The following is a 27844-nucleotide window of genomic DNA, read 5'->3' as shown; positions in this document are numbered from 1 at the left end:
TACTTGAGAGGGAGGGAGAAATGTCCAGCCATGCACTTAACGCTTCTGCAATTCGAGTGGCTGCTGGCCATCCTTCAGAGATGGAAAACTGATAGCTGTTACCACCACCAGCAGCATGAGCACACAGCTCCAGTTCTCCCAGACAAAATCCATCTTCTAGCTGGGGAAGACAAGCTGGGGACTGCAGGGAAACCTGGAGAGACCACTTATCACAAATGAACATCCCTGTCCTTCCATTTTCCTCATCAGTGAGATCGCAGTAATTCACCTTGTTTAACTTCTCTCCCCAGACAAGACACTGGGAAGCTCTACTCAAAGGTTGGGCCTATATATCCAGAAATGCTCATTTAAGGTCTATCTAGTATCATGGTCATACATCATACATCAAGGAGACCTTAAACACATGAGGAATTGATGCAAAGAGATGTTACAAATGAAAAACATCCATCCATACATGCTACAAGAGGCACCTATTGTATAAATGTTGCCATGGTAACAGGATACAGGTTTGCTTCACAGGACCCTCAGAGCCCCTTTGTGCAAAGGGAAGGAACTGGGACTGACCCTTGAGAAGGAAGGTGTCTCAAGATCTCACAACTGGCCTGAACCCTGTTCCACTCCATGTGGCAAACCTATGCCTTGCTTAGATTTCACACTACCAATATCAAAAGGTGAATGTTTTGGCTTTGATAATACAACTCCACAGTGCGAAAGAACAGAGTGAGGGTTCAAATGTAACCACACAAATACCATGTTAGGTTCCCACATGGAAATAACCGAGGAAGAAAAGCATTTAACATGAAACAGCTCAGAAGTACTTCCGTCCACTTCCATTTTTCCCTGTTTCTTTAATTACACTCTTCGTATGCAACACAAGTCCACCCTCTCTAAGGGCAAAGATGCAAACCCTACTTTAACTTCAGGTGGGAAGCAGGGAAAGCAGAGGTTCACTCACCCAAGACTGTATTCTCCACTGCAGATGCTATTTAATAGAAAACACTAAATCTTAATCTAAACAGCCTTCAGCTCCTGAACCCTTCAAACAGGCAAAGCACATCCAGGCAAAGCACGGAAACTCAACCCCTTCAAATGCCCCCATTGGGAAGAAGAATTTGCACAGCATCTATCTGAGATGCAATTCAATAGATAAAAAGTAAACCCTCTTTCCTCTGGAGTTATGCATCAGGCACTCAGAGGGAAAACACCTGAGTGGAAAAAAAATGGGGCCTATTGTAAAAGACAAAGTCGCAACGATGACCCGTAATCCTCATACTCAGCAATAGCTCACTAAAGCTTGCAAGAGATTCATGTAGAGGACTTCTCTGTGACTGTCACCACAGCCTGCACTACACTAGCTGAGCCGAAACAGATATTTTTAGACTAAAACTCTTTATGAGCTGTTCATCTTATTACTGCTTCATTCCATTCATTATATTTTTAATCATGTCCAAACAACCGAGCTATTAAATAAATTCCAAAGCGGCACAGCAGGCTGTGTCTTACGCAAGCTAAAGATCAGAGCAGTCGGAAAGAAAGGCTACTTTGGCTGCAGATTAAACCTCCCCATTCTTACAAAGCACAAAGCAACTGCTGGACTCAACTGCTGCACATTCAGGATTATGGCTATTTCTCAGCTCCATCTCCTGCCGACATCATAAAAGGCATTTGGGACATGATTTACTTTATAAAAGTTGCACAAAGAGAGGAGAAAGTTATATAAGGAACCTTTCAGTAATGAACTCCCCGCTGCCAACGCCTTTGTTCCCCTCCACGAGAGCATCTTTTAAGTGCAGATTTCTACGCTGCAACATTTGAAGATTTCCCAGGCAGCTTCAGCATCTTGTAAACTGTCTTGAAATGAGAAGCTCTATGGTGCTGTGACCACAAGAGATGCTGCACTGCACACCTTCCTTAAAGAAGAGCCACTGCTAAACTTTGAGTGCCATTTAGACATTCCCCCGCCTGCTTCTGTAAATGCTGCAAGGTTTTACTGACACCAGGGATGTTGTGCCACAGGAGAGAAGGAAACCAACATCATGCGTTACAAGACCAGAAAGAAATTGCTATTGTTCTATAGCACATTCCAGCTTCATCAAGCAATTCCCACAGAGACAAAAGATGCGTCTCCCTTCTTACCAACCCTGGTATTTGGGAAGGGCAGTCCCTGGAGCAAGTTCTACAGCCTGTAACAGCACCAATACAGCACACGTTGTCTTGTTCCTGTTTTGTTACCAACAGAGGCCTAGACATGGATTAAACAACTGAAGAATATAAATGAAAATGCACTTCATAAGCAAGGATAAAGATACTTCCTCAGTCATGGAATTACAGCTGCCATTCACCCCATCCCACCTCAATTTCTCATCTTTCAAAGGCAAGTAAATTCACACTATTTGTTCTTACAGAGTACTTGCTCCGCAGGCCAGCCAAGCACTTTCACCCATAACTCCCACCCTCCTTTCCAAATCACTGCACCCAAATTCTTCCAAAAAGATAAACTAAGTTCTACCAGATCTTCACCTCCAACTGGAAGATCACTTCTCTCGACCAAAGGCTTCAAATCTCATTTGACACCCAGTTTTTCCTCTGTTCCTTTTGCCCCCCCCAACTCCCCTGCTGACAAAGCAGCTCCCGCTGAGGAGCTCCCAGAAGATCTGGACCCGGAATACAGAACCTGAGCTGAGCTCATCCCAACAGCCCTGCGGGGTGGCCCAGGCGGACGATGGCTCCGTTCTGCTCTCACTATGACTACAGACAGCTGTCTGCTGCAATTCCAGCCATGACAAAGTCTCCTAGCACCGGAAAGCTACCTGAGGCTCTTGTGAAATTGGATATATTCCGCAGTACAGAAACAGAAAACTTAACATCATGTGGCATTTATATAATATTTTATATGGTCGAAGCATCATTTAGGCATTACCTGCAGCTCAGGGGACTGGTCAGCTGGGCTGGAAGTCTATTTAGCATCAGTTCTCATGGGATTTCTGATAATGGATTCTTCACTTATGCCAGAAATGCCATAAAGCAGATCTGTTTACAGGTAGCACAGTCTATAAGCTTTCATCGCAACACACAGTCTCTAGACTAACACCACACTTTTTCAAGCCCTCAAAAGTTTTTAGTTTTCATTTTAATTTGATTTCTAAACAAAAGGTTAGGATAGTCTTTTATCCAAGACACCCGTCTACTTTCAGCACTATAGCCTGAAACAAACATTTCCAGGGAGAATTAATAGCTATCATTTCTATACACACAAGTTGCTCCAGGCTTTGCTGTGCTTTGGTCCAATGCACTTTCAGCAACAGAGATTTTTCTAAGAAATACCAAAATTACAGCTGGTTTCCCACCGAGAATCTGCTCATACATAATTACGGACATGGAACAAGAAAACTTCCATTAAGTTTTTGTTTCCACTGACTTTCTTATATCTACCAGCCACCCGAAGCTACCAGCTCAGGAGAACCCCAACACGCACGTGGCATCATTCAAACAACAGCAGACGAAGGTGCTGGAAGATGGGTTTGGATAGAGGCATCAAGAAAGCACGTACAGACAAGTCAGTCATGTATTCACAACAGAGCACAACTGCTAATGAGATTACTATGTGAAATATGCTAGCACAAACTCATTTTCCTCCCACTGGATGTTCCTGCCAGGCTGGTCTAATTTTATAGGATGAGAGGTTGCATGGGAGGAACAGGATAAAAGCGACATCAACGATTGTAAGAAACTGTAATTAGCACAAATGTTCCTCTGTGTTAGTTTACAGAATTAAAGAAATAATAATGTCTGGAAGATTCATTTTGGGAGAGTCTGGGACCTGGATCTCTGTCCAGGACACTCTGGAAAACATACATGCAGCGATTTCTGACGCAGCACATAGAACAAACTGCTCTTTTCAGAGACTCACAGGGTAATTTTGGCATCACCTTTATGTTACTTCCATTAGTATTCGAGAAAATCTTGTGCTTCAAATACAGTCTGTTTTCCTCGCAATGAGGGGGCTTATGTGATTTTTAATATAAAATACGAATTCACTTGATGCCAAACTACAGCATCTACTCTCAAAATACAGCATCACTCCAAATGCTCGGTCTCAGACATTTCTGAGCTCTCGCCAAGTACGAAGCACAAGCACTGAAGTGATTAGTCTGCAGGAGGTGAAAATCCATGGAATGTAATGACACAGCGCTGAAAGGAAAGCTCCAGCAGCGAGTGCTCAGGCTGAGGAAAGAAGGGAATGGTCTGAAGAGGATAGAGGTGTTGGAGGAGGCTGAACCACGAGCTGAGCCCGCGTTCAGAGAGAAATGGACAGACGTTTGCGTCTTCGGCTACAGATGGTCTGCAACGGAACATGCAGTCACTAAAACCTATCACCTTGGCTTAGACAGCACAGAACCAAGTACAAATAGAAAGCAAAGCAAGAGCGAAAAAGAAAAAAACCCTGCAAATTTTCCTCCTCCATAAGGCCAAGGCAAAACAATCATGAAATTAATGTGTTCCTCATCAAACAAGTAGGAGATATCATTGTCACACGTGCACCCCAAAACAGGGCACAGCGAAAGTTATCAATCCTGCAAGAGAAGTACCCGAGTTACATCTCAGATGCTACATCGTACATAAATAAGCATTTGAAAGACTCATCTTAAACACCATCAGACGGAAATAACAAGGAAAAAATGCTCAGCAACAAGCTCTAATGCATTAGTTGGAACTCATGTTTTCATGCTTTTTATACCCACCCTCTTTCTTTTCTTCAGCTTTTGTGCTAAGCTGAAAATATCCAGCCATTCCATCCCTGCTGTTTATGGAGGCAACAACAGAACTGCCAAATTCCCCACCCTCCATTCTCAATTGCTTATTATCAAGAATGGAGGCCACAAGATTGAAGAACCAATGTGTATTTATATCTCTTTGGCAGAAAGATCTGTTTTGAATGAATGAGCTCATATTTTTCCTAGTCTGAAACGTACCAATGGCATGTGATTTGTCATCTGGGCACAGTATTTCCCGATACAGAAATACCTGGATATGAAAATATAACCCAGAGAAGAAACAGCTGGATTCACGCCAATGCCATAAAGCACTGCTAATAGCTAGAATTGCAAATTCCTTTATTAATCTTAGTACAAGTGGTGCATTAAACTGTTTTGGCCTTAAAGCTAGCTGAAAGATTAGGAAGAAACAGCTAGAACCTCTAGGAAAAACTCCAAACCAGCGCTGAAAATGAACAGAAAAGGATTTCAGTGCATCTCCTCGACATGTGCTCAGCAGGTGACCCCCCCAACCCTGGCCAAAGACCACGTAGATGGTACCTCTCCACTTCAAAAGCAAGCCAGCTCTGTAGCTGTGAGATACTCCTAGGCAGAAAAACCTCAAAGTCAAATCAGAACCGCTGTACCCAATGCGTATAAAGCCAGGAGTTAATCCTTCAAGTGAAACGGATTTTGAAGACCTGGTCTGTCAATCAACTATGGCCAGGGAGGGTGGGGGGAAGAGTCCGGTGAGAGAAACAAAGTGGACTAAGCCCAACCACTCTGTTATATGCTCACAGATGAGATCTCTTGCTGTGAAGTTTCAGAGCTAAAGCAGAGCACAGCACTCCCCTGGGGCAGGAGGCAGCCGCCGTGGCTTTATCAAGTAACTAGTTATAATTTTCATGCAAATAACAAGAATAATCAAATGACTATCGCAGCTGTGTCAGCCTGCAGAAAGTAACAGCCAGGAGCTGATCAAAGCAAGCAGATGACCTCTCAGAGAGCACGTTCAGGATGTTATCTCCCGCTTGCAACTCGGCTGCTTTGGTGTGAGCTAAATATAAAAATACCTCTCAGCGCTGATAACTGCAGGGGTGAGACAGCCCCAGCCTGTGCAGCAGCCTTCCAGCCATGGAAGATCATGGATCCTGACCAGTCACAGAATCCCAGGCTGGTTTGGGTTGGAAGGGACCTTAAAGCTCATCCAGTTCAACCCCTGCCACAGGCAGGGACACCTTCCACTAGAGCAGGTTGCTCCAAGCCCCTGTGTCCAACCTGGCCTTGAACACTGCCAGGGATGGGGCAGCCACAGCTTCTCTGGGAAAAGTCTGTGCCAGCGCCTCAGCACCCTCCCAGGGAAGAGCTTCTGCCTAAGAGCTCATCTCAATCTCCCCTCTGGCAGGTTAAAGCCATTCCCCTTGTCCCGACAGGCCCCTGTACAGGGCAAATGAGAAAAAGATCGAATAATCAGAAATTGCTTTTCAGTGGGCTTGTTTGGGGGTTTTGGGGTTTGGGTTGCAGGTTATTTTCCTTCCAAGGTTGGTTTCTTTTCTCCTCTGATTGTCCAGCCTCAGGATAGCAGCACAAGAAGCTGGGCTTTCAGACACTGGCAGGTCTATTTTACTACTGGTTTAGTTAGGAAAGCTTCATCTTTCCAAACTGCTCGTGGCTGTGGCGTTGTTCTGAGCATTGTTGTTTTTAATGTAAAACTCACAGGACATGACTTACCTTTTACATCACTTAATCCTTACTAAACTTAGTCGAAGTACCGGTTTAAAAAACTGTTAGTCTACACACAGAGGGCATAACTGCATTCCTTGTGTCTTTCGGAAACCAAGCTAAAAGAACATGAGGAATTTTATGATGGGGATCCTAGACAGCTAATAAAAATTTACTTAAGGAAATAAATGCCATATATAACGCATTTTGCTTTCAATCTATTGCATAAAATAAAGGTCAGACACTTAACTCTTACAAACTAAATTATTTCTCTTACAATGACATTTATACAGCATGTTACAGCACCGGGCTGGGGCTGCAGCGATGCGCATCAGGAGCTTCAACTGCGATCATCCATTTTGACCTGCAACAGTCAGTCTGGACAAAAGATTTACCACACTTTATATCAGAACCTGAACCGATTCTAAGAGATGTTCAGTTTCATTCCTTCCAAGTGGGCATTGGTCATATCAGACCAATGTATCTGATACTTAAGCACCATTAAGTAATTAAAGTTTTTGCAACAGGAATGCAGAACGAGTAGACGGTCATTAGGGATTAAATACTCCCAGTACAAAAGAGAAAGTGTAAAAGCCAATTTTCAGGAACAAATTGGAACCTGGTGCAGTTCTCCATATAAAATTGGGGAGGGCAAACTACTCACATCAAATTTCACTATTTTCTGTGAGTTTTCTCCACCAGAACTATTTCTCACTGACCAGAGTTACCGGGCACAAGAAGCAGCTGGAATGATTTTCCCTAAATATTTTAATCTGTGGTATGTTCAGGTCAGCTTTTCCATTTCATTTTAATTGCTGGATTGCCTGTTGTTTTATCTCCGGCTGTACTATCATCTAGAGAAAGACCACACTTCCCAGGCTCAGTACAGCCTAGCTACAGAGGAACACGGGTCAGACTATCAGTACTTCCATAAGGTGAACCCAAGCCACGTCCTATTTAGTTTGCTCTACATTTCAGGGATTACTGATTGACAGGCCCTACTTTTATGAATAATAATAATATCACTGAGCCTTCCTGTGCTTGAAGAATCGTTTTTCCTCTCTAATAACACGATGGGGCTTATATGGAAGACTCGAGCATTGAGCCATAGTGACCTTCCCCTCCCGAGCTGCTGCTGAAGCGATGGCTGATAAAAACCAGAGGATAATGCTCCAGCCATTTCATCTCCAGACACATCAGCCTGTAATAATCAGAGTGATAACAACCACCTCAGACAGTGACACTCCCTCCTCCCCCCGGTTCTCCCCCGCTCTTCAAGCAGCATTTCATCCTGCTGTTCCTAATACTTGGAGAAAGAACCAATTTGTGCTGTCTGCTCTGGTTCCGTGCTCCGAGGCTCCCCGAACGCAGCCCCAACCACCCTGAGCACTGAATCATCTCTGATCCGGTCAGCAAAGCACACATCCATGTAAAAGTACATTTTCACCTAGATATTGACAGTGTTACACAGGCGCTGCTTCCTGCCACCTCCCTGAAACCGTTATCAATAGTCTCCTCACACAGCAGCAGCTCACACTCTCAATGAGGCATCGCGGCTTTTGCTCGGCCTCACAGATCTGTCTGTGGCACTCTCCAGGCACACGAGCTGCGAGCACATTCAAGTAAACACCCTTTCCCTTCCCCACGTTTTAGATACGGTAATGAATAGCAGGAATTGTAAAGGCAGTTGATACTTAGGACATGAAGAAAATATTAAGTCAGGAGGAGAAAAAAAAACCTTCTTCCCCATGCACACATCCACATGCACCCTTTCTGGTTCTATATGGGAAGCTGAACCAGTCTCAGCATTGCTCGTATCTGCATGCTTCGGTACAGTGCAATTCAAGACACCTCAGTTTCAGTCGACAGCCAGAAAAACTAGTACAAGAGAAGAGAGGGGTCAGCCCATGAACCACTGCAGCTGCTGCAGAGCCCTCACAGGGCTGAGAAAGAGCACTTACAGGCAAAACCCAAAATCATTGCCCAGCATCCTTCAATGCATGTAGCTTTGCCAGTGTTAGCCGCATCGGCCTGTGGCTGACCATGCTTTGAGGACTCACGAACGAAACTCCATCTGAGGAAGTCAGAGATTAAAGCAGAGCAGTACAGCAAAGGGCTTTTTGCCACATTGATGCTTCATGTGCATCACAGACACAACAACTTTACTTTCCTTTAACCTATGTTCAGTTTTCCAGACTGAATCCTGAGTGCCTCAACTGCAGTAACCAACATGCTCAACTGAAGAGCAGCTTCCATCCTTCCAGCCCCATAGAGCTGTGAGAAGTCCTATGGTTTTAAAATCACAGATTTCAGTGGAACTCAGCCTGCAAGAAGGGATATGTTTTAAAGGAGGGGCTTGCTTTGGTTTTTTACAGCTTAAATGCCTGACAGCTAATCATACTGCTTTCTTCATTAAAACATTATTCAAGGTGAGAACGCATGGTAATCAGAGACACAGATCACCACGTAGCATGTGCACTTGCTTCTGGAAGCAGAGATAAAGTTAATTACATACTTGTTTAATTTGAATGAAGATAAGATTCGCTCTCCTTGAGCTGATCAAACCCCTAACCCAAAAGGTGTGCTGCACAGAGTAGTAGCCTTTTGTTCTTCAAGCTTTCCTGAAGATGCATTAATTGTGTAGTCTAATAGATACAGGCCTTTCTCGTAGCATCTGCTTTAGCCCTCAACAACTCCTCTGCTTTCCAAAGAGTAACAGAGGTGACTGAGCACTAGGAGAACCCTGCCTTGTTCCTCAGGGGACAGGACCAGTGTTTAAAGAGCTCTTAAGATGCACCAGACACACCAGTATGACACCACACAGTCCACAAGTTCTGTGCACACAGGAGAGATGTACAAAGCTAACGATCAACCCATTCCTACTCAGTGTCAGGGTACGAGTGACCTGAACACTGAGCTCCTTGCCTCGGACCAGTCTCTCATCCAAAACACAATGCTTTCTACCTAACATAGTTCAGGTCTACATACACCCAGAAAGAGAGAATGCTCTGTCCTTCTCCACCATGAAATCCTTCCTGTGGCCCCACGGCCTGAAGAGGAGCCCAGAGTCCTTCCACTTTTACTTCTCTCCCAAGGAACCATCAGCAATTCAAAGCTGAAGCAAGAGCTGAAGCAGGACTCTTCCAGTAAGGCGAGCCCCAGCAAACTGCTTGGAAGTTACTTATAGTCAGGTTCTACTTGGACAGATGACATTTTAATCTCAAAAGTGGAAAGAAATACCACGGGGTAAAGAAAAGGGGAAGGAATTACTATCCAGGCTAGGCGGATTTGAACAAATTGAGAGGAGATGTCTCGCAGGAACTTAGATCCAATCAGCATGTCAGAGGATTTTGGGGGATAGGTTTTCTGTTACACAGCCAGAAGCATCCTTTCCATGTCTCTGCAAACTGCTATTTCCCAGCCAGCACTGCTACGAGCAGTAAGTCCAGTTCACAGCAAGCCACAAAAAGCAATGCTGGTCAGGCAAACCACCTCCTCTTTTCCTGCTGTAGCTGCTTTGCCTACAGAAAAGTCAACTAGCCTCCTACTGATGGGGAAACTGGAGTTTAAAGCTCATTCTTCCCACCTAAACTGCTGCACATATACAGCTTTAGTCTGTATTTTCAGCAATCCACACACACAACTTCCTAAGCATCTCTGATCTGTGTACCAGGTGGAAGATTTATCTATGTGCCTAAATTAAGATGCAGACGCTCAAACACATATCCCACTAAAGAAAGAAATCTGGCCCACGGAAAGCAGTTTAAGATGATGAGGATTCTTGCAGGAGCCCCAGCTGGTGCCAGACAGGCACAAGCTCATCTCTGCAGCTGAGCACCAGCCCCTGTTCCTTTCTTTACACACAGAAACAAACTGATAAATTCTATAACCACTACATAGTGACCTCTAAAATTGCATTTGTGAATCCTGTGGCACAAGAAACGTTTTCCAGGCTGGTGGATTTCTACAGCAGCTCCAGGAATGAAGTAGTATTCAAACCTCTGGTCACTCCAGAAGGCCAAAATAATAAAACCTGTAGTTAAAAATAGCTCCCTCCCTTGCCAAGGTGCACAAAGTTCTGTACATCATCCTGAAAGCAAATTAAAGCATAGTAAAAACTATTAAACCTAACAACCTTTTGGAATGCAAATGGATAGAGAGTACAGTAAGGAGCCCCGACACCAAGAATGCAGAAAGCGGCTCAGCTGGTGACTAGGGACCCTTGGAAATGTCAATCTACAGAGAGAACACGGGATGGGCCAATGGCTGAGATGAGAGACTGGGGTTCAGGTCAGATCACTCACCACAACACCTTCCAAAGAGCGAAAGGACAGCCCAGGATTTGGATGGTCAAAGTCAACAGAACTTCAGTGGCAGTCAAAATGTAAGACAAACTGCCCCAAAACCTCCTTAACACTGCCCATAATGAGAAGACATATCAGCCAATTCCAACTACAAAAAGAATCTCCATGGCTTTTGAGAAGTTCCTTCTGAATTCTCACAACCTTGCTCCATTGAGGAGATGTAACTGGGAAGCCAACATAAGCAGACAGAAAAACTAAACCAGAGAATAGCAGCTGCATTAACAGCAACAAGGGGTTTTCAGAGCTACCACACTATCCTCAGTATCTCACCTTCCCGCTCAGAGCTGCCACGGTTGTACCTGCTCCAGCCCATTGTGATGGGTAAGGATCACACAGCACCGGAGGATAGACTGAAGCCTTTTAACCAAATTGGCTTGGCAGCAAGCTGCAATTTTCACACAGCTCATTAGTGGTGACTTTTTATGGAAATGTATGCTGAAACCAACCCAAACGCAGCTAACAACTATATGTGCTGCAAATAGATTCCTTGATTGAAAAGAAATGTGTCTCTATTATATGTGAAAGATAAAAAGGGGCAAGAAGGGAGGAAAATTAAGGTTTTTGGAAAGAAGAACCACAATGAGAGTCCTTCATAAAGTACCCTCACAGTGCTGAGACTTCCACATACTGATTTTTAACACCTTTCTCCCGTCCAGTCACATCCAGCCACCCACCTCAAGAACAGATGAGGCAAATGCATCAAGCACAAAGACGCTCCATTTCCAAATCCCACAAATGCAGAGAAAATACTCAAGTCTCATCAATTCTTTACTGTTTTCTGCACTACTTTACATGCTCTTCCCTAAAACAGGCTGATCAGAGCTGCACTGTGAGGGGAGTAGCTGTGGGACCTCCTCAACAGCCAAGTGTCCCCGTACTGCAGCTGAGCAAGAGTCGCTTGATGTTTAAATGCTTAACACTGGATCCTATTTGCAAAGCATTACCATTCCTGCTCTCCTGTGTCTGCACTGATTGATCTCATTTGCATATGCAAATCAAAAGCCAGTATGAGACTTAATATTCCCTCGACTTCATTTAGTGCTGCAGAAACATGGGTCAATATCTCACTCCATCCCCTCATATGCGGGGAGAGTTCAGCTGAGCCAGCAAATGCTAATAAAGCTTTGCTGCTTTCAAGTCTTAAAATCAATTAGTGGTATATTAAAGGCAAACTTGCTGGGAGCTCATTTAAGTAATAAAAGTCCTTTGTATAGCTAAAAAGAACAAGAATAGGAAGGTTGACTCTTCCCCTTCCCCAGGGAGTTGTTTTAATCTGAAGCTGTAATGGGAATGGTGGCATCTGCCCCCACCTCTGGGGAAGCAGGGAGCTTCTCTGCCAACTCTGCTGGCTTCAGAGGGATAAGGACATCCCAAACTAACCCAGCCTTTAGCACGAGCTTTTCCGCTCCCCTTGTCTGAAGAATATTATCATGCGCAGACAGCAAGAGGATTTCAGAGCAGCATATCCGCAGCCACCAACCCTGTGCCCTTGTATCCATGACATTAATCCAACACTGCCACAGCACCTCACTTGCCCTGACATTTACAGTGCAGTGGCTCCAGGCTGTCACAGTACAGAACATCCTACCAAGCAGCACAGGTTCCAGGATCACCACCACAAGCTGCTGGGATGATGCACTGCCACAAGAAGCTGCATGATCAGCTTTGGCAAACGTTCCAATGCAACCCCAGCCTGCAGCCTTCCTGCTCCCATGGGCATCACCCACCTACAGCAGATCCCCCAGAACCCCCACCCAAACCTACATGCTTTGTGGGTGCTCGGCACCAGCAACGCCCTGGAATTAGTGACTGCCCCAAGAAGATCCATTCTAATGAGAGCAAGCATAGTTTAAACAAGCTGAGAGTCACAGAGTCATGGACTGGTTTGGGTTGGAAGGGACCTTGCAGTTCATCCAGTTCCAACCCCCTGCCATGGCCAGGGACACCTTCCACTAGAGCAGGTTGCTCTAAGCCCTGTCCAGCCTGTCCCTGTTGACAGGGTCTGTGACAGGGTCTGGCCTGGGCACTGCTGTCCATCAGAGCTCACAGCCCCCGGCCAGCAGATGAGGTGCAGACAACGCAAGGGATTCAAGTGGAGCTTTCCACGTGTTTCCCCTCACTCAGGCACAGCTTCTGTGGGCTGTGCCACCAGGGCCCAGAGCTTGCTGCTTTGTTATGCCACTGCTACAAACAGCCACACAAGTACTTGACCTTGAGCACTCCGCAGGGGCTCTCATTATTCAAAGCTGAACTGCACCTCAGCTGGCAGCAGAGCCAGTTCCAGCTTCACGCTCCAGGAGGTATTTGCACCTCCACACTCCCCCCACCTACAGAGTCCTGCTCATAAACAAGCACAAGCATCCCCAGCCACACTTCCCAGGGAAGCACAGTGGCCAGCACAGCTATTTGTTTATTTCTTCATCTTCTCACCAAGATACTTGGTTTATGATACCTGATGTAGCACCGAGCTCATAAACACTGTGAGGGGCAAACACCTGGCTATTTGCTTGATTTTACTTCAGCAAATTTATTGGCCATCATCTGCAGGATCAGCCTGAGCAGCACTGACACCAGCTCCTGCCAAGGCTGTAAAGAATAACTGAGTCACCACTGCCATGCCAATTTGCCATTCATTTCCCTTTCAAGGCTGCAGTGCCACTGATGACTGGAATATGCTTCTGACCATGACAACGGTTTCCCATATGGAACAATAAGGAGTAAATAGATACAGATAACTGGAAATAAATAGCAAAATAGGGTTTACAAGCCAACACCAGTTCTTCCACCCGCTAGCACAGGCCAGGAGCAATGGGTAGCAAGAAGCACTGGCAGGAACTCAGGCTAATTTGGGATATAAAGCCCAGCTGACCAACTTCTACCAGATACTTCACTATTTCTCTCATCAAGTTTGCATCCACAACTCCAGACACGCGCCTGAACAGAACAGTTGACTGTGCAAAATCACTCGTTTCCAATATGCATATGGTTCATTAAATGAAACAGTAGCTGCACATCGCAAACAGCTGATGACAAACAGGGACACAGCTCCAGAGCTGAGATATTGTGGAAACATTCCAACGAGCAGCCATAAGAAAAACTCTGAAGCCATATGATGGGCAAACCGATTGCCAACCGAATTTTTTACATTAGGTAGAAACCACTTAATGGGAAGCAGAATCAATCCAAAGAATTGCTTTAAATCTAATTATAAAACTACTTCTTTTCCAGATGCTACCCTGTGTAAAACAATCCTGTCACTCAATATTATTGACAACACTGCACTGCCCTACTGCTCATTTGGTAGCTTAAGTTTATCAGGTAGTCCAAAGAGTAACACCTTGCAAACAAGCAGCAAATTAAAACAGGCCATGCTGCCTGAATAGCTGCGTGCTTTGGCATGCACATTTGGAAGCGCGGTGTTAGGAACCCTCAAAGGAGAGCAGTGAACACAGCAGGGCACAGCATCCTCCTCCTCCCCACGTTCCATTACAGCAAATCACACCAGCAGAGGAGCAGGAGCGGAACCGCTGCAGGGCTCTGGTACCCGTGAGCTGTTCATCATCACACGGTGTCACTGCATCACTGCCTTCCTTCCCAGCAAGGCTCCAGCTCCTTCTGCTTCCCTCCAGGTTTGCTGCTACTTGACAGGCAGCAGTGACAACAAGAGGGATAACACCTAGTTTTTGTTCCTATCCTTTCTTTCAAGCCTGATGTTCATTATGATCAATCATGCTTTCTGTAATCCCCAGGTATTAAAATGGATGGGGACATTGCAGACATCAGAATATCAACATTCAAACATGACCTGTGGAGTTGTTGCTTTGTTTCTAGAACAATCAGTTCTTCTACAGCCATTTGGAAACAGCGATGTGACTCAAAACCAGCCAACTCATCCATAAACCTCCTTAAGATACAGAATCATAGAATCACAGGCTGGTTAAGGTTGGAAATGACCTGAAGGCTCATCCACTTCCAACCCCCTGCCACGGGCAGGGACACCTTCCACTAGCCAAGGAAGGATTTAAAACACCAAGGATAAGATCCAGTGCCTATAAGTATTATTAAGAAGTGCATGAGGCCAGCACAGCTAATTTAGGATCTCTTTGGCTGGTTTGAATGCTCCAAGCAAGTTACTGCAGCAAAGTAAACTAATAAACCAATTCTTGGTACATAGGATTAGATAAGAGCTCCTGGGTCATCTGCTACCATCCTCTGCTATTTCACTGCTTCTCCATATGGTGGGCCTGCATACAAAAATATGGGCAATTTCTCTTTACAGCACTCCATATAATTCACAACAATCAGGATTTACACTCTTCAGGAGGATCTTTAGGTTCTGCAGTTCTACAATACAACAGATGGGAAGTTTTCCATTAACTTTAATTCATTATACTTTGAACAAATTAACTATAAAAAGAATAATACGTAATGAGCACAGAAACCTTCACATTAGTATTTTTATCATCAATTCAACACAACTAATTCCATCAGCACGTTTTCAGAATGCCTTCATGCCTTCCCATGCTGTTCCTCTCCACAGCTTCATCACCACAAACTGTGAGGGCTACAAGGTTTGGTTTTTTTTAATCAAGGCTTTAATTCCTGAGCACAGCTCTCTAATAATGAAAAGTCAGAGGGTGGATTGAGCATGGACCTCTCGCCAGTTATGTAGTTAGGAATCATTTCACCAGTTACAACCACCACTGAAGCAGGATGTCAAACAGTGCAGTCCAATACTGCTCCAGCCCAGAAAGAGCACAGTATTCTCCAGCTGAAACTCAGAAATTTTAAACCAATAAACACTGTCTAAACGGGAAGACACCATCAGGCTGGTAGGCTCGTTTTGTATTTAGTGCCTTAAGTTTGGTACACGGCCTTTAATATTCACAAGCTCCAAGCCACTCACATTGTGAGCCTGACACTTAAGAAAGCGCCCACAGAAGCAAACCAGCACTGATTGCAGCTGCACTCCTAACCCCAAGGTGAATTTTCCTTACTCTTTTCCAAGGAAATATGCCATGCCATTAGATTCACTACTGACTCAGTGCCCTCTGCTGACTCACCATCCTACCTCCCACCAGCATCCCGGGATTTCCCAGGGACATCTCCCCTCCAAGCACTGACTCCAGCATGACCCTAAAGCTTGTGAGATGCAGGAGGAGGAGGGAGAGATCAGCCTGAGGGAGACAAAGCTACATCCTTCCCAGGTCACAACCGATACTAAAATTAGGAGGGATAGTAAACAAAGAACAAAAAGCCACTAAAACAAGGTACATTAAGCACAGCAGATAAGGATGAAATGGCAAAAACCTGCAGCAGCAGTTGAGTGAATGGGAGGTAAAGAGCTATAGCTATTAAAACAAAAAAGTCCTAAAAGGAATTGCACAGTCCTTGAAGGCTTTGTATTACCCACTCAGCATGCCCAATACTAAGCAGACCAAAGCAAAAGTAGCTGTTGAAGAGTCAATACTCTCTGGCAACCAGAGTTTTATACTGAAGAGTCATTTTCAAAAGACAAAGGATTTGTGCTTCCAAATTCCTCCACTTTGGTCTTTGAAAAACAGGATCACTATTTCCCAATTTACCAGAGGATTTCCAAAAATTGTACACTGCCCAAGGCCTTGGGGAATGCCCATTTCCCCCTCCCAAGGACAGTGTTGGTCTTTATCATCACCAGAAGCTGATGTGGAGAGTTATCATCTGCTTTTACAAAAATCTTGCCTACTCTGTTTCCAAAGACAGAGAGAACTCCAACTGATCAATGGGGCTTCCACCAACGGGGCAACTGCTACTGTAAAGTCAAGTGACAGATGGGAAAACAGAAATGAAGCAGTTTCACAACTCTGGCTGCTCTGTCTTATCACTTTGCACAGTCAGGAAACCTCATTTGGGTTTGGCAAAATGAGTGGTCAAAAAGGGACAGGAACCAGTTTTTAATTGTATTTTCTAAATATGTATGCCCAACTCAACAAACACCCTTCTAAAGAATGAGATATTTGTGCTTGAGAAAGAGCAGGGTATTTATTATGAAGGAAAACAGCACCATTTACTTGGGGCTGTTTCCCTCTGTATTTAAACGCTTCTAATTTCTTAAAATAAGCAGTGTTCTTCTAGGCATAATTGTTTCTTTTCAATCAGGCACTTAGTGTTTGCAGCTATCAAATTTGCTGCAGCTGTAATCAAACACAATGTCTTGGGGAGGAAAATTTTCACCTACTGCTAAATCTTGCTGCAGAAGCACTGCTGGGTAATGCAACAATGGAGTCCAGAGGCCAAAATGCCCCAGTTCTCTCCAGGGGTTTCTGACTAAACTTTGCTTTTGGAGAAAAAAAATTTAACATTAAAACTCTACAAGGTACACAGATGAGGACTCCTGAAGTAGTCAACGTTATCACATCCCTCTGCTTTCATATAGCACTTTTCTTGTTAGAACCCTAACATCATGAATGAAAATATAATCCTATTTGAGAAAGAGAAACTGAGGCACAGTGCAAAACTGACTGAGAACCCTGGCAGTGTCCAAGGCCAGGCTGGACACAGGGGCTTGGAGCAACCTGCTCTAGTGGAAGGTGTCCCTGCCTGTGGCAGGGGGTTGGAACTGGATGAACTTTAAGCTCCATTCCCACTCAAACCCCTCTGGGATTCTATGATAACATAACAGGACAGGGACGAAGCTGAAGTGGGAATCCAATTCGTTCCTGTTCCTACCAGAAATCCACTGGACAACACTGGTCTAGCCACAGCAGGACCAGTCTCAAGTGAGAGCCCTGTGCCTCCTCCAGACTTCTGCACTGCTTGAAGAAAACATCTGGATAGCAAACAAAGGAAACCTCATCTCTACCCCTTGGGATACAGAAAAACTCCAGCCCTGACTGCTTGCTTAGTGCTTGATGAATGCTCAGAGAGTCTCTGCAAGAAGGATCTGAGCAGCCTGGAAAAGCATAAAGCTCCATTAGGCTCATGAGCCTCAAGTGCTTTACAGCACTGCTCTCTAGTCAGGTATGATAAAGAGCAGGTTCGGGGATCCTTCCTTAAATCCCTTTCTATTTTTCCTACCCTCAGGGCTAACAAGGCAGCCAGGAGGTAATGGTTTATAAACAGTAATGTAATTTTATTTTATATCTACATTAGTAAACTAAAAACCCCACCCGCTATTCATCAGGAACTGTTATTAGCATTATTGAGGAAATGAGGTGGAATTTATATCAATTTTCCTCTTATTGTAAAAGACTTGCCCAATTTGTTTTAAATGTCAACTTGCGATGTATTCATCAGGTGTGTGGCAGCAGTGATTGCAATTAATTTCACACTGTAGTCTGGGCATGTGCCTTCCTCCATCTTCCGGGGAAGCAATAAATGGGAGCACTGGTCATTTTTGGTCATTAAATCTTCAGGAATACTTTTCACAAGATGAGACTGTCGAGATTCACGTGCCAGTAAAATTCTAACTTGGATTATTTATAGCTGTCTCTCCTGCAGAGCAAATGAAACACTCCACAGCAGCTGGTTCGGTGTTCAGGGGCTTGGAGAACCACCATTTAGTCATAAAAAAAGGAAGTAATCCCAGAGTCTGAGGGTGAACATGGCTAATTGTGAAATCAGGCTGAATTCAAAGGACACTTCAACAGGGAAAATACAAATTTAACAATGCTAAAAGCATGAAAGCACTTTGGTATTTTCTAAATGATACATTCTGAAATTGAGCTTCATAAAAACTGCTTCTTTTTAGTAGAAGAATCTCTTAAGTAAAAGCATCACCTTCAGATCAAAGCACTGTATTTAAATGGAACAAATTTTTCCAGGTTTAATTCAGCAAAAGCTGACCATTTCTCATTCCCAGTCATACTGAAATGGTCACCCCCATTTCTCTTCCCAAATCATGCACTTAATGACAGGTGTTGGTGCTGATCTAATTGTGCCTCCTCTCAAACTGTGACATCACTGGGTTTTCCCATGTTCCCAATGCCACACAGCAGCTCCTGAATGCGGGACATGCATTCATGAATTGACCCATTCTGCCCTTGTCTCGCAACTTGGAAGCTGGGAACCCAGACTACATAACCAAGGTGAGATCATGCAGAACATCTGTGCCACAGCTGGGAAGAAAAGCCAGATCTGAAGCTGTCACCCTGTGATCTGATGCCTTAAACCCAGAGATGCGGCATCCCCAGCCTTTCTGTTTGCTCTCAATACTCTCTTCCAGAGCAAAAGAATGACTTTTAAATCCCTGCTGTTTACTGAGCTCTGAAACAATATTTGGAATCTAGAGAAAAATGACAACAAACAGTAAGACACTGGAGAAGATGAGGAAACAGACAATGAAAACAGACAGAAACAAGCTGGCAACACACTAAAAACTAAATGAAGAAAGATGAGGAAATCAGATGACGAGGAAAAGAGGATTAAGGAAGATCCAGCAGCCAGGCACAATAACACACAATGGAGTCAGAAAACCATGAGGTCAAGAAGGAAGCATCACAGCACAGCAGCCCCGAGCTGGCTGCTCGTCAAATTCCACTGCTGGCACTTGCCTCACCTGGGGCTTGAGAAAAGGCTTTGCAGACTTTCCAAGCCCCACTCTGCATCTGGCTGCTCTTAAGGCACTTCTGACTTCCCAGAGTGGAATTGTTACTTAATAGATCCCGCCAGCACCGCACTCGAGCTCTCCCTTGTTCAGCCAGTGAATGTGGAGCTGAACTGTGTCTCCTGAATGAACCAGAAATGAAGAAACACATCCACAGGTATGAGCAGAGACGTCTGTGTTGTTTTCAAGCAATTGCTTGTAAGAGATCTTATCATGCAGGCATCACACCAACGAGATAAGCCAGCAAGATATTAACTCAGATAAAGGCAACCTCCATTTCTGTATTTCCCAGCGGGTCAGGGTAGAGCAGACAGCGTGAGCACAATGGGTTTGTGTCACTTTGATGCCTCCAACTACACACGTTCTTCCTGTCCTCCTGTAAAAAAGTTCCTGACATCTTTTGTTCCAATTTTAAAATTCTGTTCCTTTCGGTGCATTTCCCAACGATTGCTTAAAGGGAGGAGAAGAAAAATGAACATACTTTGATAGCAGATCACAAAGGATCCATTTACTGCAAGGGCTCTGATGCATTGTTCTGTCTTTAAACATGAATTATCGAATCACAAGCTATTCACCGAGTCAGAGATTGCCAACGAACTGAAACAGCATTAGAGGAGCAGCACGGCCCTTTGATCAAAACCACAGTTATCTCCTCCTTTAGTCTTAGTTAACAATCTAAAGAGCAAGGAGCTTGTTTTGAGGCAGGTTCAGGGCAGCACTTTCAGCAAACTGCCCCTCTCCCTCCCTCACAATGAAGCTTTCATTTACACGTGTGCTCTGTGACACTCAGTGCCTCAGGTTAAGTTTTAAGTCCATTTCTTTTTTCCCCTGGAGATGCACTCAGTTACCTGCTTTAAAGCCTCCAAATCACCAGTCAAATAAACTTCAGATAATTTAAAATATCTGTGACTAAAGGGCAGCTCTGGAACAAGCCTTTGTACAAGATTACCTGCTGCATCAAGATAATAAAGAAAAACATGAAAAAGTGTACAAGTAACTGTGTGTAAATGCCAAAAAATGAACTCTAAATGTCAAGAAAGTACAAAAACAGCTACATAGAATTGTAGACTCATAGAACAGCTAGTGTTGGAAGGGACCTTAAAGATCAAATGTCCTCTATCACACTATTTGAGAGCAACAGTAGACACAGATTGACATGTGTTCTAGCAGAGATTCTGCAAACGGACAACAGGATAAGCCCTTCATTCCTGCACTGCTGCGGTCCCCTGGCCTGACCACCCCACACACCACCAGCAGCCCCAGCAGGCACTTACCCTGGCAACACACAGAACATGGACTTGAACACCCGTAACACACCCATCACTTCAAGACTAATAAACACATCTTAGCGCCTCCGCTGCCTCAAGGCAGAGCAAAGGTTTTAATCAGGAATTAGAGGGGATTTAAACACAACCACCTTGAACAACTGTCAAGTGCAGAGGCTACAACAGCACCTGAATGAACACATCTGCTTGGTTTCACGTGTTGGGTAACTGGCCAGTAGGACTCATCACCAGGAACTATCATTGAGGCTGAGAAGTTCTAAGGATTCCAAAGAAAAACATTTCTGAAGATACAAACAACATTCTAGGTTCAATAATCAACATAAATATAGCTCGAATTTTAACATGGTTATTCTGTCATTCACACAGCAGTACCAGGTCATAGCACAATCACAACCTGCCTCCTACTATGAACAGTTTTTTCAGTATCTGATGATTCCACTGTCCAAGATCCTCAGAAGCTACGAAGCCTTCACATTACCTCCACAACCACCAAACACTGGACATCATTTATGACAAGAAACGCAGGAGATGAATTAAAGTACATGGGGAGGAAGGTGCAGGGGAAAGAATAACAACAACTACACAAAGAGAATGTAAAGGTAAAATGCACTAATCTGAGCATCCTCTGCACTGCTCTGTCTCTCCACTGTCTCAGCTGTAAATCCCAGTGGCTACCCAGGGCACCATGCTTGCTATTAACAGATTTCACTGTCAAATCCCACATTCCCCTCCCTTCCCAGGCATCCTAGCTTTGGTGGGAGAGTAAGCTTTGAAAGGTGTTTGGACAGCACATGCTGAGAGGAAAGGTTACACTGGGAGGGAATCAGCAATTTGAATTCCAAAAAAATGGATCCAACCATACAAGAACCAGGCACTCCTCTCTTGGACTCAGTGTCTGCGTATGTATATATCCTGCTATAAACTCCGCACCTCAGTTTTCCATCCTGCCATAAGCCAAATGCAGATAAAACTCAAGACAAGCACTGAACTGGGCAGACTTACCTTCATAGTTTGCCTGGAAGCCTTGAGCACTGACCGCGTAATCACTCACAAGCCACAAGGACAGCACAACCCCTGTACTCACAATGGGAGCAGGCAGCTGGAAACCCGTTAACCTGCAAGAAACCAAGAGGAAGGTTACACTCACCACTCTGCCCTTGCTAACAGATCTGCCACTGGCCAAGGCAGCACGGCCTGACGCAGGGAGGTTCAGAGCTACAGAGCACAGCCTGGTACAGCTTCAATTTAGGAGCTGCTCAGCAAGTGATGGAAAACCCACCCCGGGCTTTTAACACCTTCTGGTTTACAGGAATAACTACTGATGTATTTCCACATTGATCAGATTTTAAACTGTCTATCTGCTTCACACTCCAGCCCTTCAGAGTAACACTCCCCATCCATGAAATAGGAGCAATATTTAAGGTTGCTGAGCAAGCCCAAGAGATTATTCCATAATGCTTTTAACACGTTCTGAGAACCTTGGAGTAGAAACATCAGATAAGGGCCCAAAGCATTACACAAGGTACATTAAATTGAACACAAACTGGAATAGCATAAGAACAGGCAGAAAACTGATGTTACCAGTTAACTAAAGCCCATCAAGGTGGCTGTCTCCAGAGCATTTGCTCTGCAATTTTACATGGATAAGGCTTGAAGTTTCTAGGAATCCTCTGCAGCCTGCACCCAACTGCCCCTGCAAGAACAATCCCAAGGATGGCACTTTTCATCCTGCATGCTAATATCTAACACATATCACAGGGAAGATTGTGTGATAACACCTCTTTACTCACTGAGGAAATCAAAGCCCAGAGAAACAAAATCATTTGCACAAGATGATATGACGGAAGTGCTGCAGGAACTGCCTAGAACAGAGACAAGTGCCCACCAGAGTAGAGAGAACTGTATGGAAAAGGGACAAGGGAGGTGAACAGACCAAAGACAGCACTGCAGAAACCCACAGCCATGGGGTCTCCCCTCCCACCCGCTTTCCTTGCGGGCTTACAGCTAAATGACAACTGCATTTTATTGCAGAGGTCTGTTTAGTAGTGATTTTAAACTGGCATTATTAGATCTCCAATACGATGTCCCCAAGTGCTGCACTGGCACAGCTCAGGAGCAGCTGATGTACATTTCTCAGGCAATTACATTTCTATAACTGAGAAGCCTTCTCCGTACACTTGGCTGAGGTGACTTAGATAATAGATTTACATAAGGTACATTTGTTTTAAAGCAATCTCATCATAGATTCTTGCCTGCTATTATCAAGGACAAAAATACCCATGCAATCCCTAAAAATCAGACTTCCACAAAACCTCAGGAGCAGCACTAACTGAAGGAGCTCCCTGCAGTGTGCTATCATTCAAGATCAGGAGTATTCAAGCTGGATCACAGGGACACAAGTACCATAAGATAAACAGGCTATGGCAAGTTTAAAGCTTCACACACACAGAGGCTTATCCCACATCTTTTTCTATAGCAGCTGGTCCTTCTTAGGGAGAGGGCAAAAGATCACTCGTGATATAAAGCACTCTGACCCCTTAAGAAGTAGCTGTATTTGATTCAGTGTATTTCCTCCTCACATACTATATGGAACAAAAAAAGCACCCACAGAACTAAACGAAATCTTCATTTTGGAGGGCACCATCCTCTCTCTGGCCATGTAGTAAGGCACTAGTACACTGCAACTTCCAGCCCAAGCAAGTTCTCCTTTAAAGCTGCCACCAGCCCCCAGCAATAGTGAGTAAACTTCCCCACTGTTCTTACTCTGGCCCTAATTTACTAAAGCTAACTATGATTCTATGACTTCAAACAGACTGAGCTAATGAAAGCTGACACGCTCTGCCCAAGAGCCTTAGTACAGCAAAATCTCCAGTTATTGGCAAAGGTCAGGCAGTTGCCCACCAATGATGCTTTAATGTCAGCAGAGAAGTATGGACCCACTCTCAGTATAAACCCATCGTCTATACAAGCTGGAGGAACAACTGCTCCTCTTTATTAAAGAGGAAAGTTCCAGGACTTGTAAGGATTCAAGACAGTTTTACCCTGCACAGGACTGAGGAAGAGTTGCATAGTTTTTATTAATTTATTCTGCAGAGGCTGACTGAACCCTTCATGCACCCAAAAACCGAGGACACGCATGGACCAGTTGTAATAAACACACCCAACGGGCAGCAGAACCTGTCTCATCACCACCCAGTGTTTTAGCATTTCCTAGGAATGAGTTAGCAGTAGAGAATGTTTCTTACATCCACAGTCGACCTGTTTTCTCAGAACTAAGGATTCTGTTCACAGCCTCTGTACAAGGAGGACCCCACTTTGCAGATGCTGCTTTGAATTCGGGGCAACATTTATGCTTCTGCTGACCTGTGAGTAGGTACACGTGTCCCACAGGAGCCAGTGGGAACTAAGTGCTACCTGAAACCACGCTGCCCTTAACCATGTATTTGTATTTTCTAGTTACAGGGCCTTGTAAGCAAAAGAATTCCTGTGCATAAGGACATGAAATTGTAGCTGAGGGTCTGTTCTGTCTTTCTGCAGATTCCACACTGACTGAAGAGACAATTTTCATGGAAACCTCTGGGCTTCCTGAACCTCTAAAAATTAATACATGCAACCACCTCTGCAGGCCCTGAACTTCAGAGGTTCACTTGTCTATCGAGTGTCCCCAGGGCAAGCAGAGGAAACGGGCTGCCCGACAGCACAAAAGGTGACCAAACACTGTCTTCCCCTTCAGATCCAACAGCCTTTCTGCCCACAGAAGATGAAAAGTGCCCCCTTAGTGCTAAAACTAAACTTATTGAGGAGGAAGCAGGAAATACTGCTTCAATAAGAAAAAAAATCTACGTAGCAACTCCTACCCTCCTCCTCCTGCAGTGAAAACCCGCAGTAGACACGAGATGAGATTCCTCCTGTTCCTCACTGGGAGCACCTGCAGTCAAAATAAACATTATTCTTCCTCTTAAGCCTTCAACCAATGCACACAATTGAAATTTTTTCCTTTTTCTGATGTTCTCATCTTCTCCAAGCAAGAGCACAGGCAAAATCCTCTTGAGAAGCAGTAATTTAACAGCACTGATGCTCGAATCACTCCTGTAAAGCCTTAGCACTCCTGTTCCAAAGCCCTGGAACAGTCAAGCTTGGCAGGACACCCTGCCTGGTTCTGACCTGCCTGGTTAACATGTCCTCATGCCTTCCTCCCTAAATCTGCAGCCCAGGCAAATTTAAAGCATGGGGATCAACAGGATGGCAGACAGAATATGAAATCATTCCCCCATGGCCTCACGCATGAACAGTAATTCTGACATCACTGTTATTTAGTGTAGCAATAAAAAAATCTCTACACTAATGAGAAAGCAAAGCAGCAGATTCTGCTCCTTGCTTCTATTAGGGGCCACAGCATGAAGGAGAGGGTGGTAAGAGCAGCACAAATAATCATCTTCCATTTATTCTGTACCTCTGGCCAAATAGACCGAGTGATTATCCCCTTAAGTTGCTTGGAGCCAACACTGATTGTGGGAGATTTTCAATGTGTTTTTCATTGGCTTAATTCTGCTCCTACTGTGAGGAACCAAACTAAACCAGTGCCAGAAACACCGCTTCATAAGCTTGCCCTTGCTCCACAGTACGGCAAAAATCAATATACCAAAACAAATCAACACAGAAATCCTCTACTCTATTTGCATCCTTCTTCATGCTTTGCCTCAGGTTTGCCATCAACATGCAAATATTCCTGCTGCATGGCTCCCCCTTACAGCACAACAGCAGAACCTGCTTCACAGAACAGCTTTGCTAGAACTGATGTCAGTAAAAAATAGCTGCTGTTGTGACCACATCTTCCCAGGTTCTCTGGAGTGCCATGAGCACCAGCACCCCTGAGCACATCAGCAGCTGCCAAGCCTGGGATTGAGATGAGCTCTTAGGCAGAAGCTCTTCCCTGTGAGGGTGCTGAGGCGCTGGCACAGGGTGCCCAGAGAAGCTGTGGCTGCCCCATCCCTGGCAGTGTTCAAGGCCAGGTTGGACACAGGGGCTTGGAGCAACCTGCTCTAGTGGAAGGTGTCCCTGCCTGGGGCAGTGGGTTGGAGCTGGAGGAGCTTTAAGGTCCCTTCCAGCACAAACCGTTCCACGATTTGTGACATCCCACATCTCAGTCCCTTTGCAAACGCTCTCACCTCCATTTGTTGCACATGACACTGCTCCACTGTATCAAGTACAACTGTACCACGCACTGTGACGCAGGCTCCCACTTTGGAGTGCAGGTGCCATAATTAAAACAGAGCACATTATTTTTCTGGTAGGATGCCCACCATCAGCTCAGGCTGCAATCAAAATAGTTATTGCAGCTGGCAATCCAACAGCCTTTAAAGCATAAATGCTAGAGAAGTGTCTCAGAACATCTAATGAAAATGCACTGGATTGCATCGTTTAACCCAGCATTAAATTACACTACACCATACTTCAGTGATTTTTTTCCTGCATGTAATTTAAAGGCACCTATTAAAGAAATTTTCCCACAAAATGAACCACTCTCTTCACTGTATAGTTTAAATGACATGGCTCTGCAAGTGCCAGTCTGACACTCCTGCACTATCCCAGGACAATACTCAAAGTCAAGGGTAAGGGACTGTGCTGGGAAAACAACAGCTCGGAGTGAGAGCTGCCCTTGGGAGTCTTTGGCAAACAGTCTGGAATGAGCAGGAGAGTCCCCTTTCACACTGCCCCAGGTAACAGGGCAACAGTCATCCCAAAGTCATTTAAAAGGTACATTCATGAACTAACTATTCAACTAAGCCATTATCAGCTGGGGCCAACGCAAAGAGGACAGTAACTTCAAATTGACTTTGAATCAAGCTTTATAAGCCTTATTCAGCCTGACAGCTGAAAGTGCACACAGAAACAAGGAAACTCACCGACTTCAGTGAAACCCTATCTTCATCTTCAACCTTCCCTCTTAAATATGGGCATGAGATGAGTGATATTAACTAGCATTTGCAACTTTCTCAGTCTTGATGAGGAGGATGCATAAAGGTTGTACTCCAGCTGATGCAGGGAGAACACCTTCACAAGTACACATACGTTTAAAAATCAGTCTATGGGGAAGCTGGAAACAGCCACATGCAGCATCAGTGGTCACTCACAGATGTCATCCTCAAGGCTGCTTCATGGAATGTGTGCCAAGGATAAAAGAACAAATGCAAGTGATCAGAGGATCCACCCACAGCGATCCATCCCACCTCAGATCCCATTATAGGTAGCAGATGGTTTTTCTTTAAACACACAGTCCTTGGTGAGTGTAGCGTAAAGCAGTCTATGAGGGGGGAAAACCATCCTGTCATTACTATTAATATCTTAGTTTTAGAAATTATCTTTCATCCTGAAGGAGTTCAGTGTCTCCTCCAAACCCCAAGAGACTCGCCATGCAGTTCAAATGCTGCCTTACAAACCTGGCCAAAGCAGCAGATGCCCTGGGCACAAGGACTTCAAGCGCACAGTAAACCAGAAGCTGACAGGTCTTTGTTTCTCACACATTGTCCGCAAGACCCCGTGGCAGCCCTGTCTCCAGGAGGGTTTCCCATGCCACCGCTCTGCTGTCCAGCCCATAACCAGCTCCAGCGTGGATATCCTACGGCCTCCTCCTGGTCCCTGGCACTTCTCTGCCTGCCTTGTCCCCTGCAGCTGTACCACAGGCTGCTGCCTCCTCAGCCTCATTCACACATCTGATCCCTCTATTTTCAGCAGGGAGAACTGTGCAGATCTCTTTCCCCATTTCAGTGTGGACGAAAGACACACATGAGGAGACCTCTGACTCTCTGCAGGCATCTCCTCAGGCTCCCCTGGTTCAGAATTCTTCCCTCAGTGGCTCTGTCAGCTTTTCTCCCTTCCTCTCTGTATTTATTAAAGAAACAAGCAGTTACAATGAGCTGTTAGCTGGTTTTAACCATACTGACAGAGTAACTGGTACCATGAGTGTTCTTATTAATCATCAATAAAACAAGCAGAGCATAATGTGAGAACACTTCCACCAGCCCATGCATGCTGCAGACTCTTAAAAGCCAGCTCTGTCTGCAAGGCAGAACTCACTGGTGTTACTTAGACAACTGCCCTTTAATTTTGGTCCCCCTGAGGCTGAAATGATGC

The 27844-nt window shown here is 44.8% G+C and overlaps 1 protein-coding gene across 6 annotated transcripts in view; it reads right to left on the bottom strand.

The window, feature by feature from the left end:
- Nucleotides 1-27844, bottom strand: part of CSMD2 (CUB and Sushi multiple domains 2) — a 283054-nt gene that overhangs the window by 219924 nt on the left and 35286 nt on the right. For 4 of the 6 annotated variants that reach the window (XM_030504566.2, XM_030504567.2, XM_030504569.2 and 1 more), the window contains one exon: nt 21713-21825. The exons of 1 other annotated variant lie outside the window; for it this stretch is intronic. In XM_030504566.2, coding sequence (XP_030360426.1) covers nt 21713-21825 — 113 coding nt within the window. Of the gene's footprint in view, nt 1-11110; nt 11190-21712; nt 21826-27844 lie in introns of those variants that run through there. One more of the 6 variants, XM_030504568.2, reaches the window with a different exon arrangement.

This window comes from Strigops habroptila, chromosome 12 (genome assembly GCF_004027225.2).
Source record: "Strigops habroptila isolate Jane chromosome 12, bStrHab1.2.pri, whole genome shotgun sequence".
NCBI lineage: Eukaryota > Metazoa > Chordata > Aves > Psittaciformes > Psittacidae > Strigops > Strigops habroptila.
The sequence above is the reverse complement of the archived record's forward strand: the minus strand, read 5'-3'. Positions and strand labels throughout refer to the sequence as shown.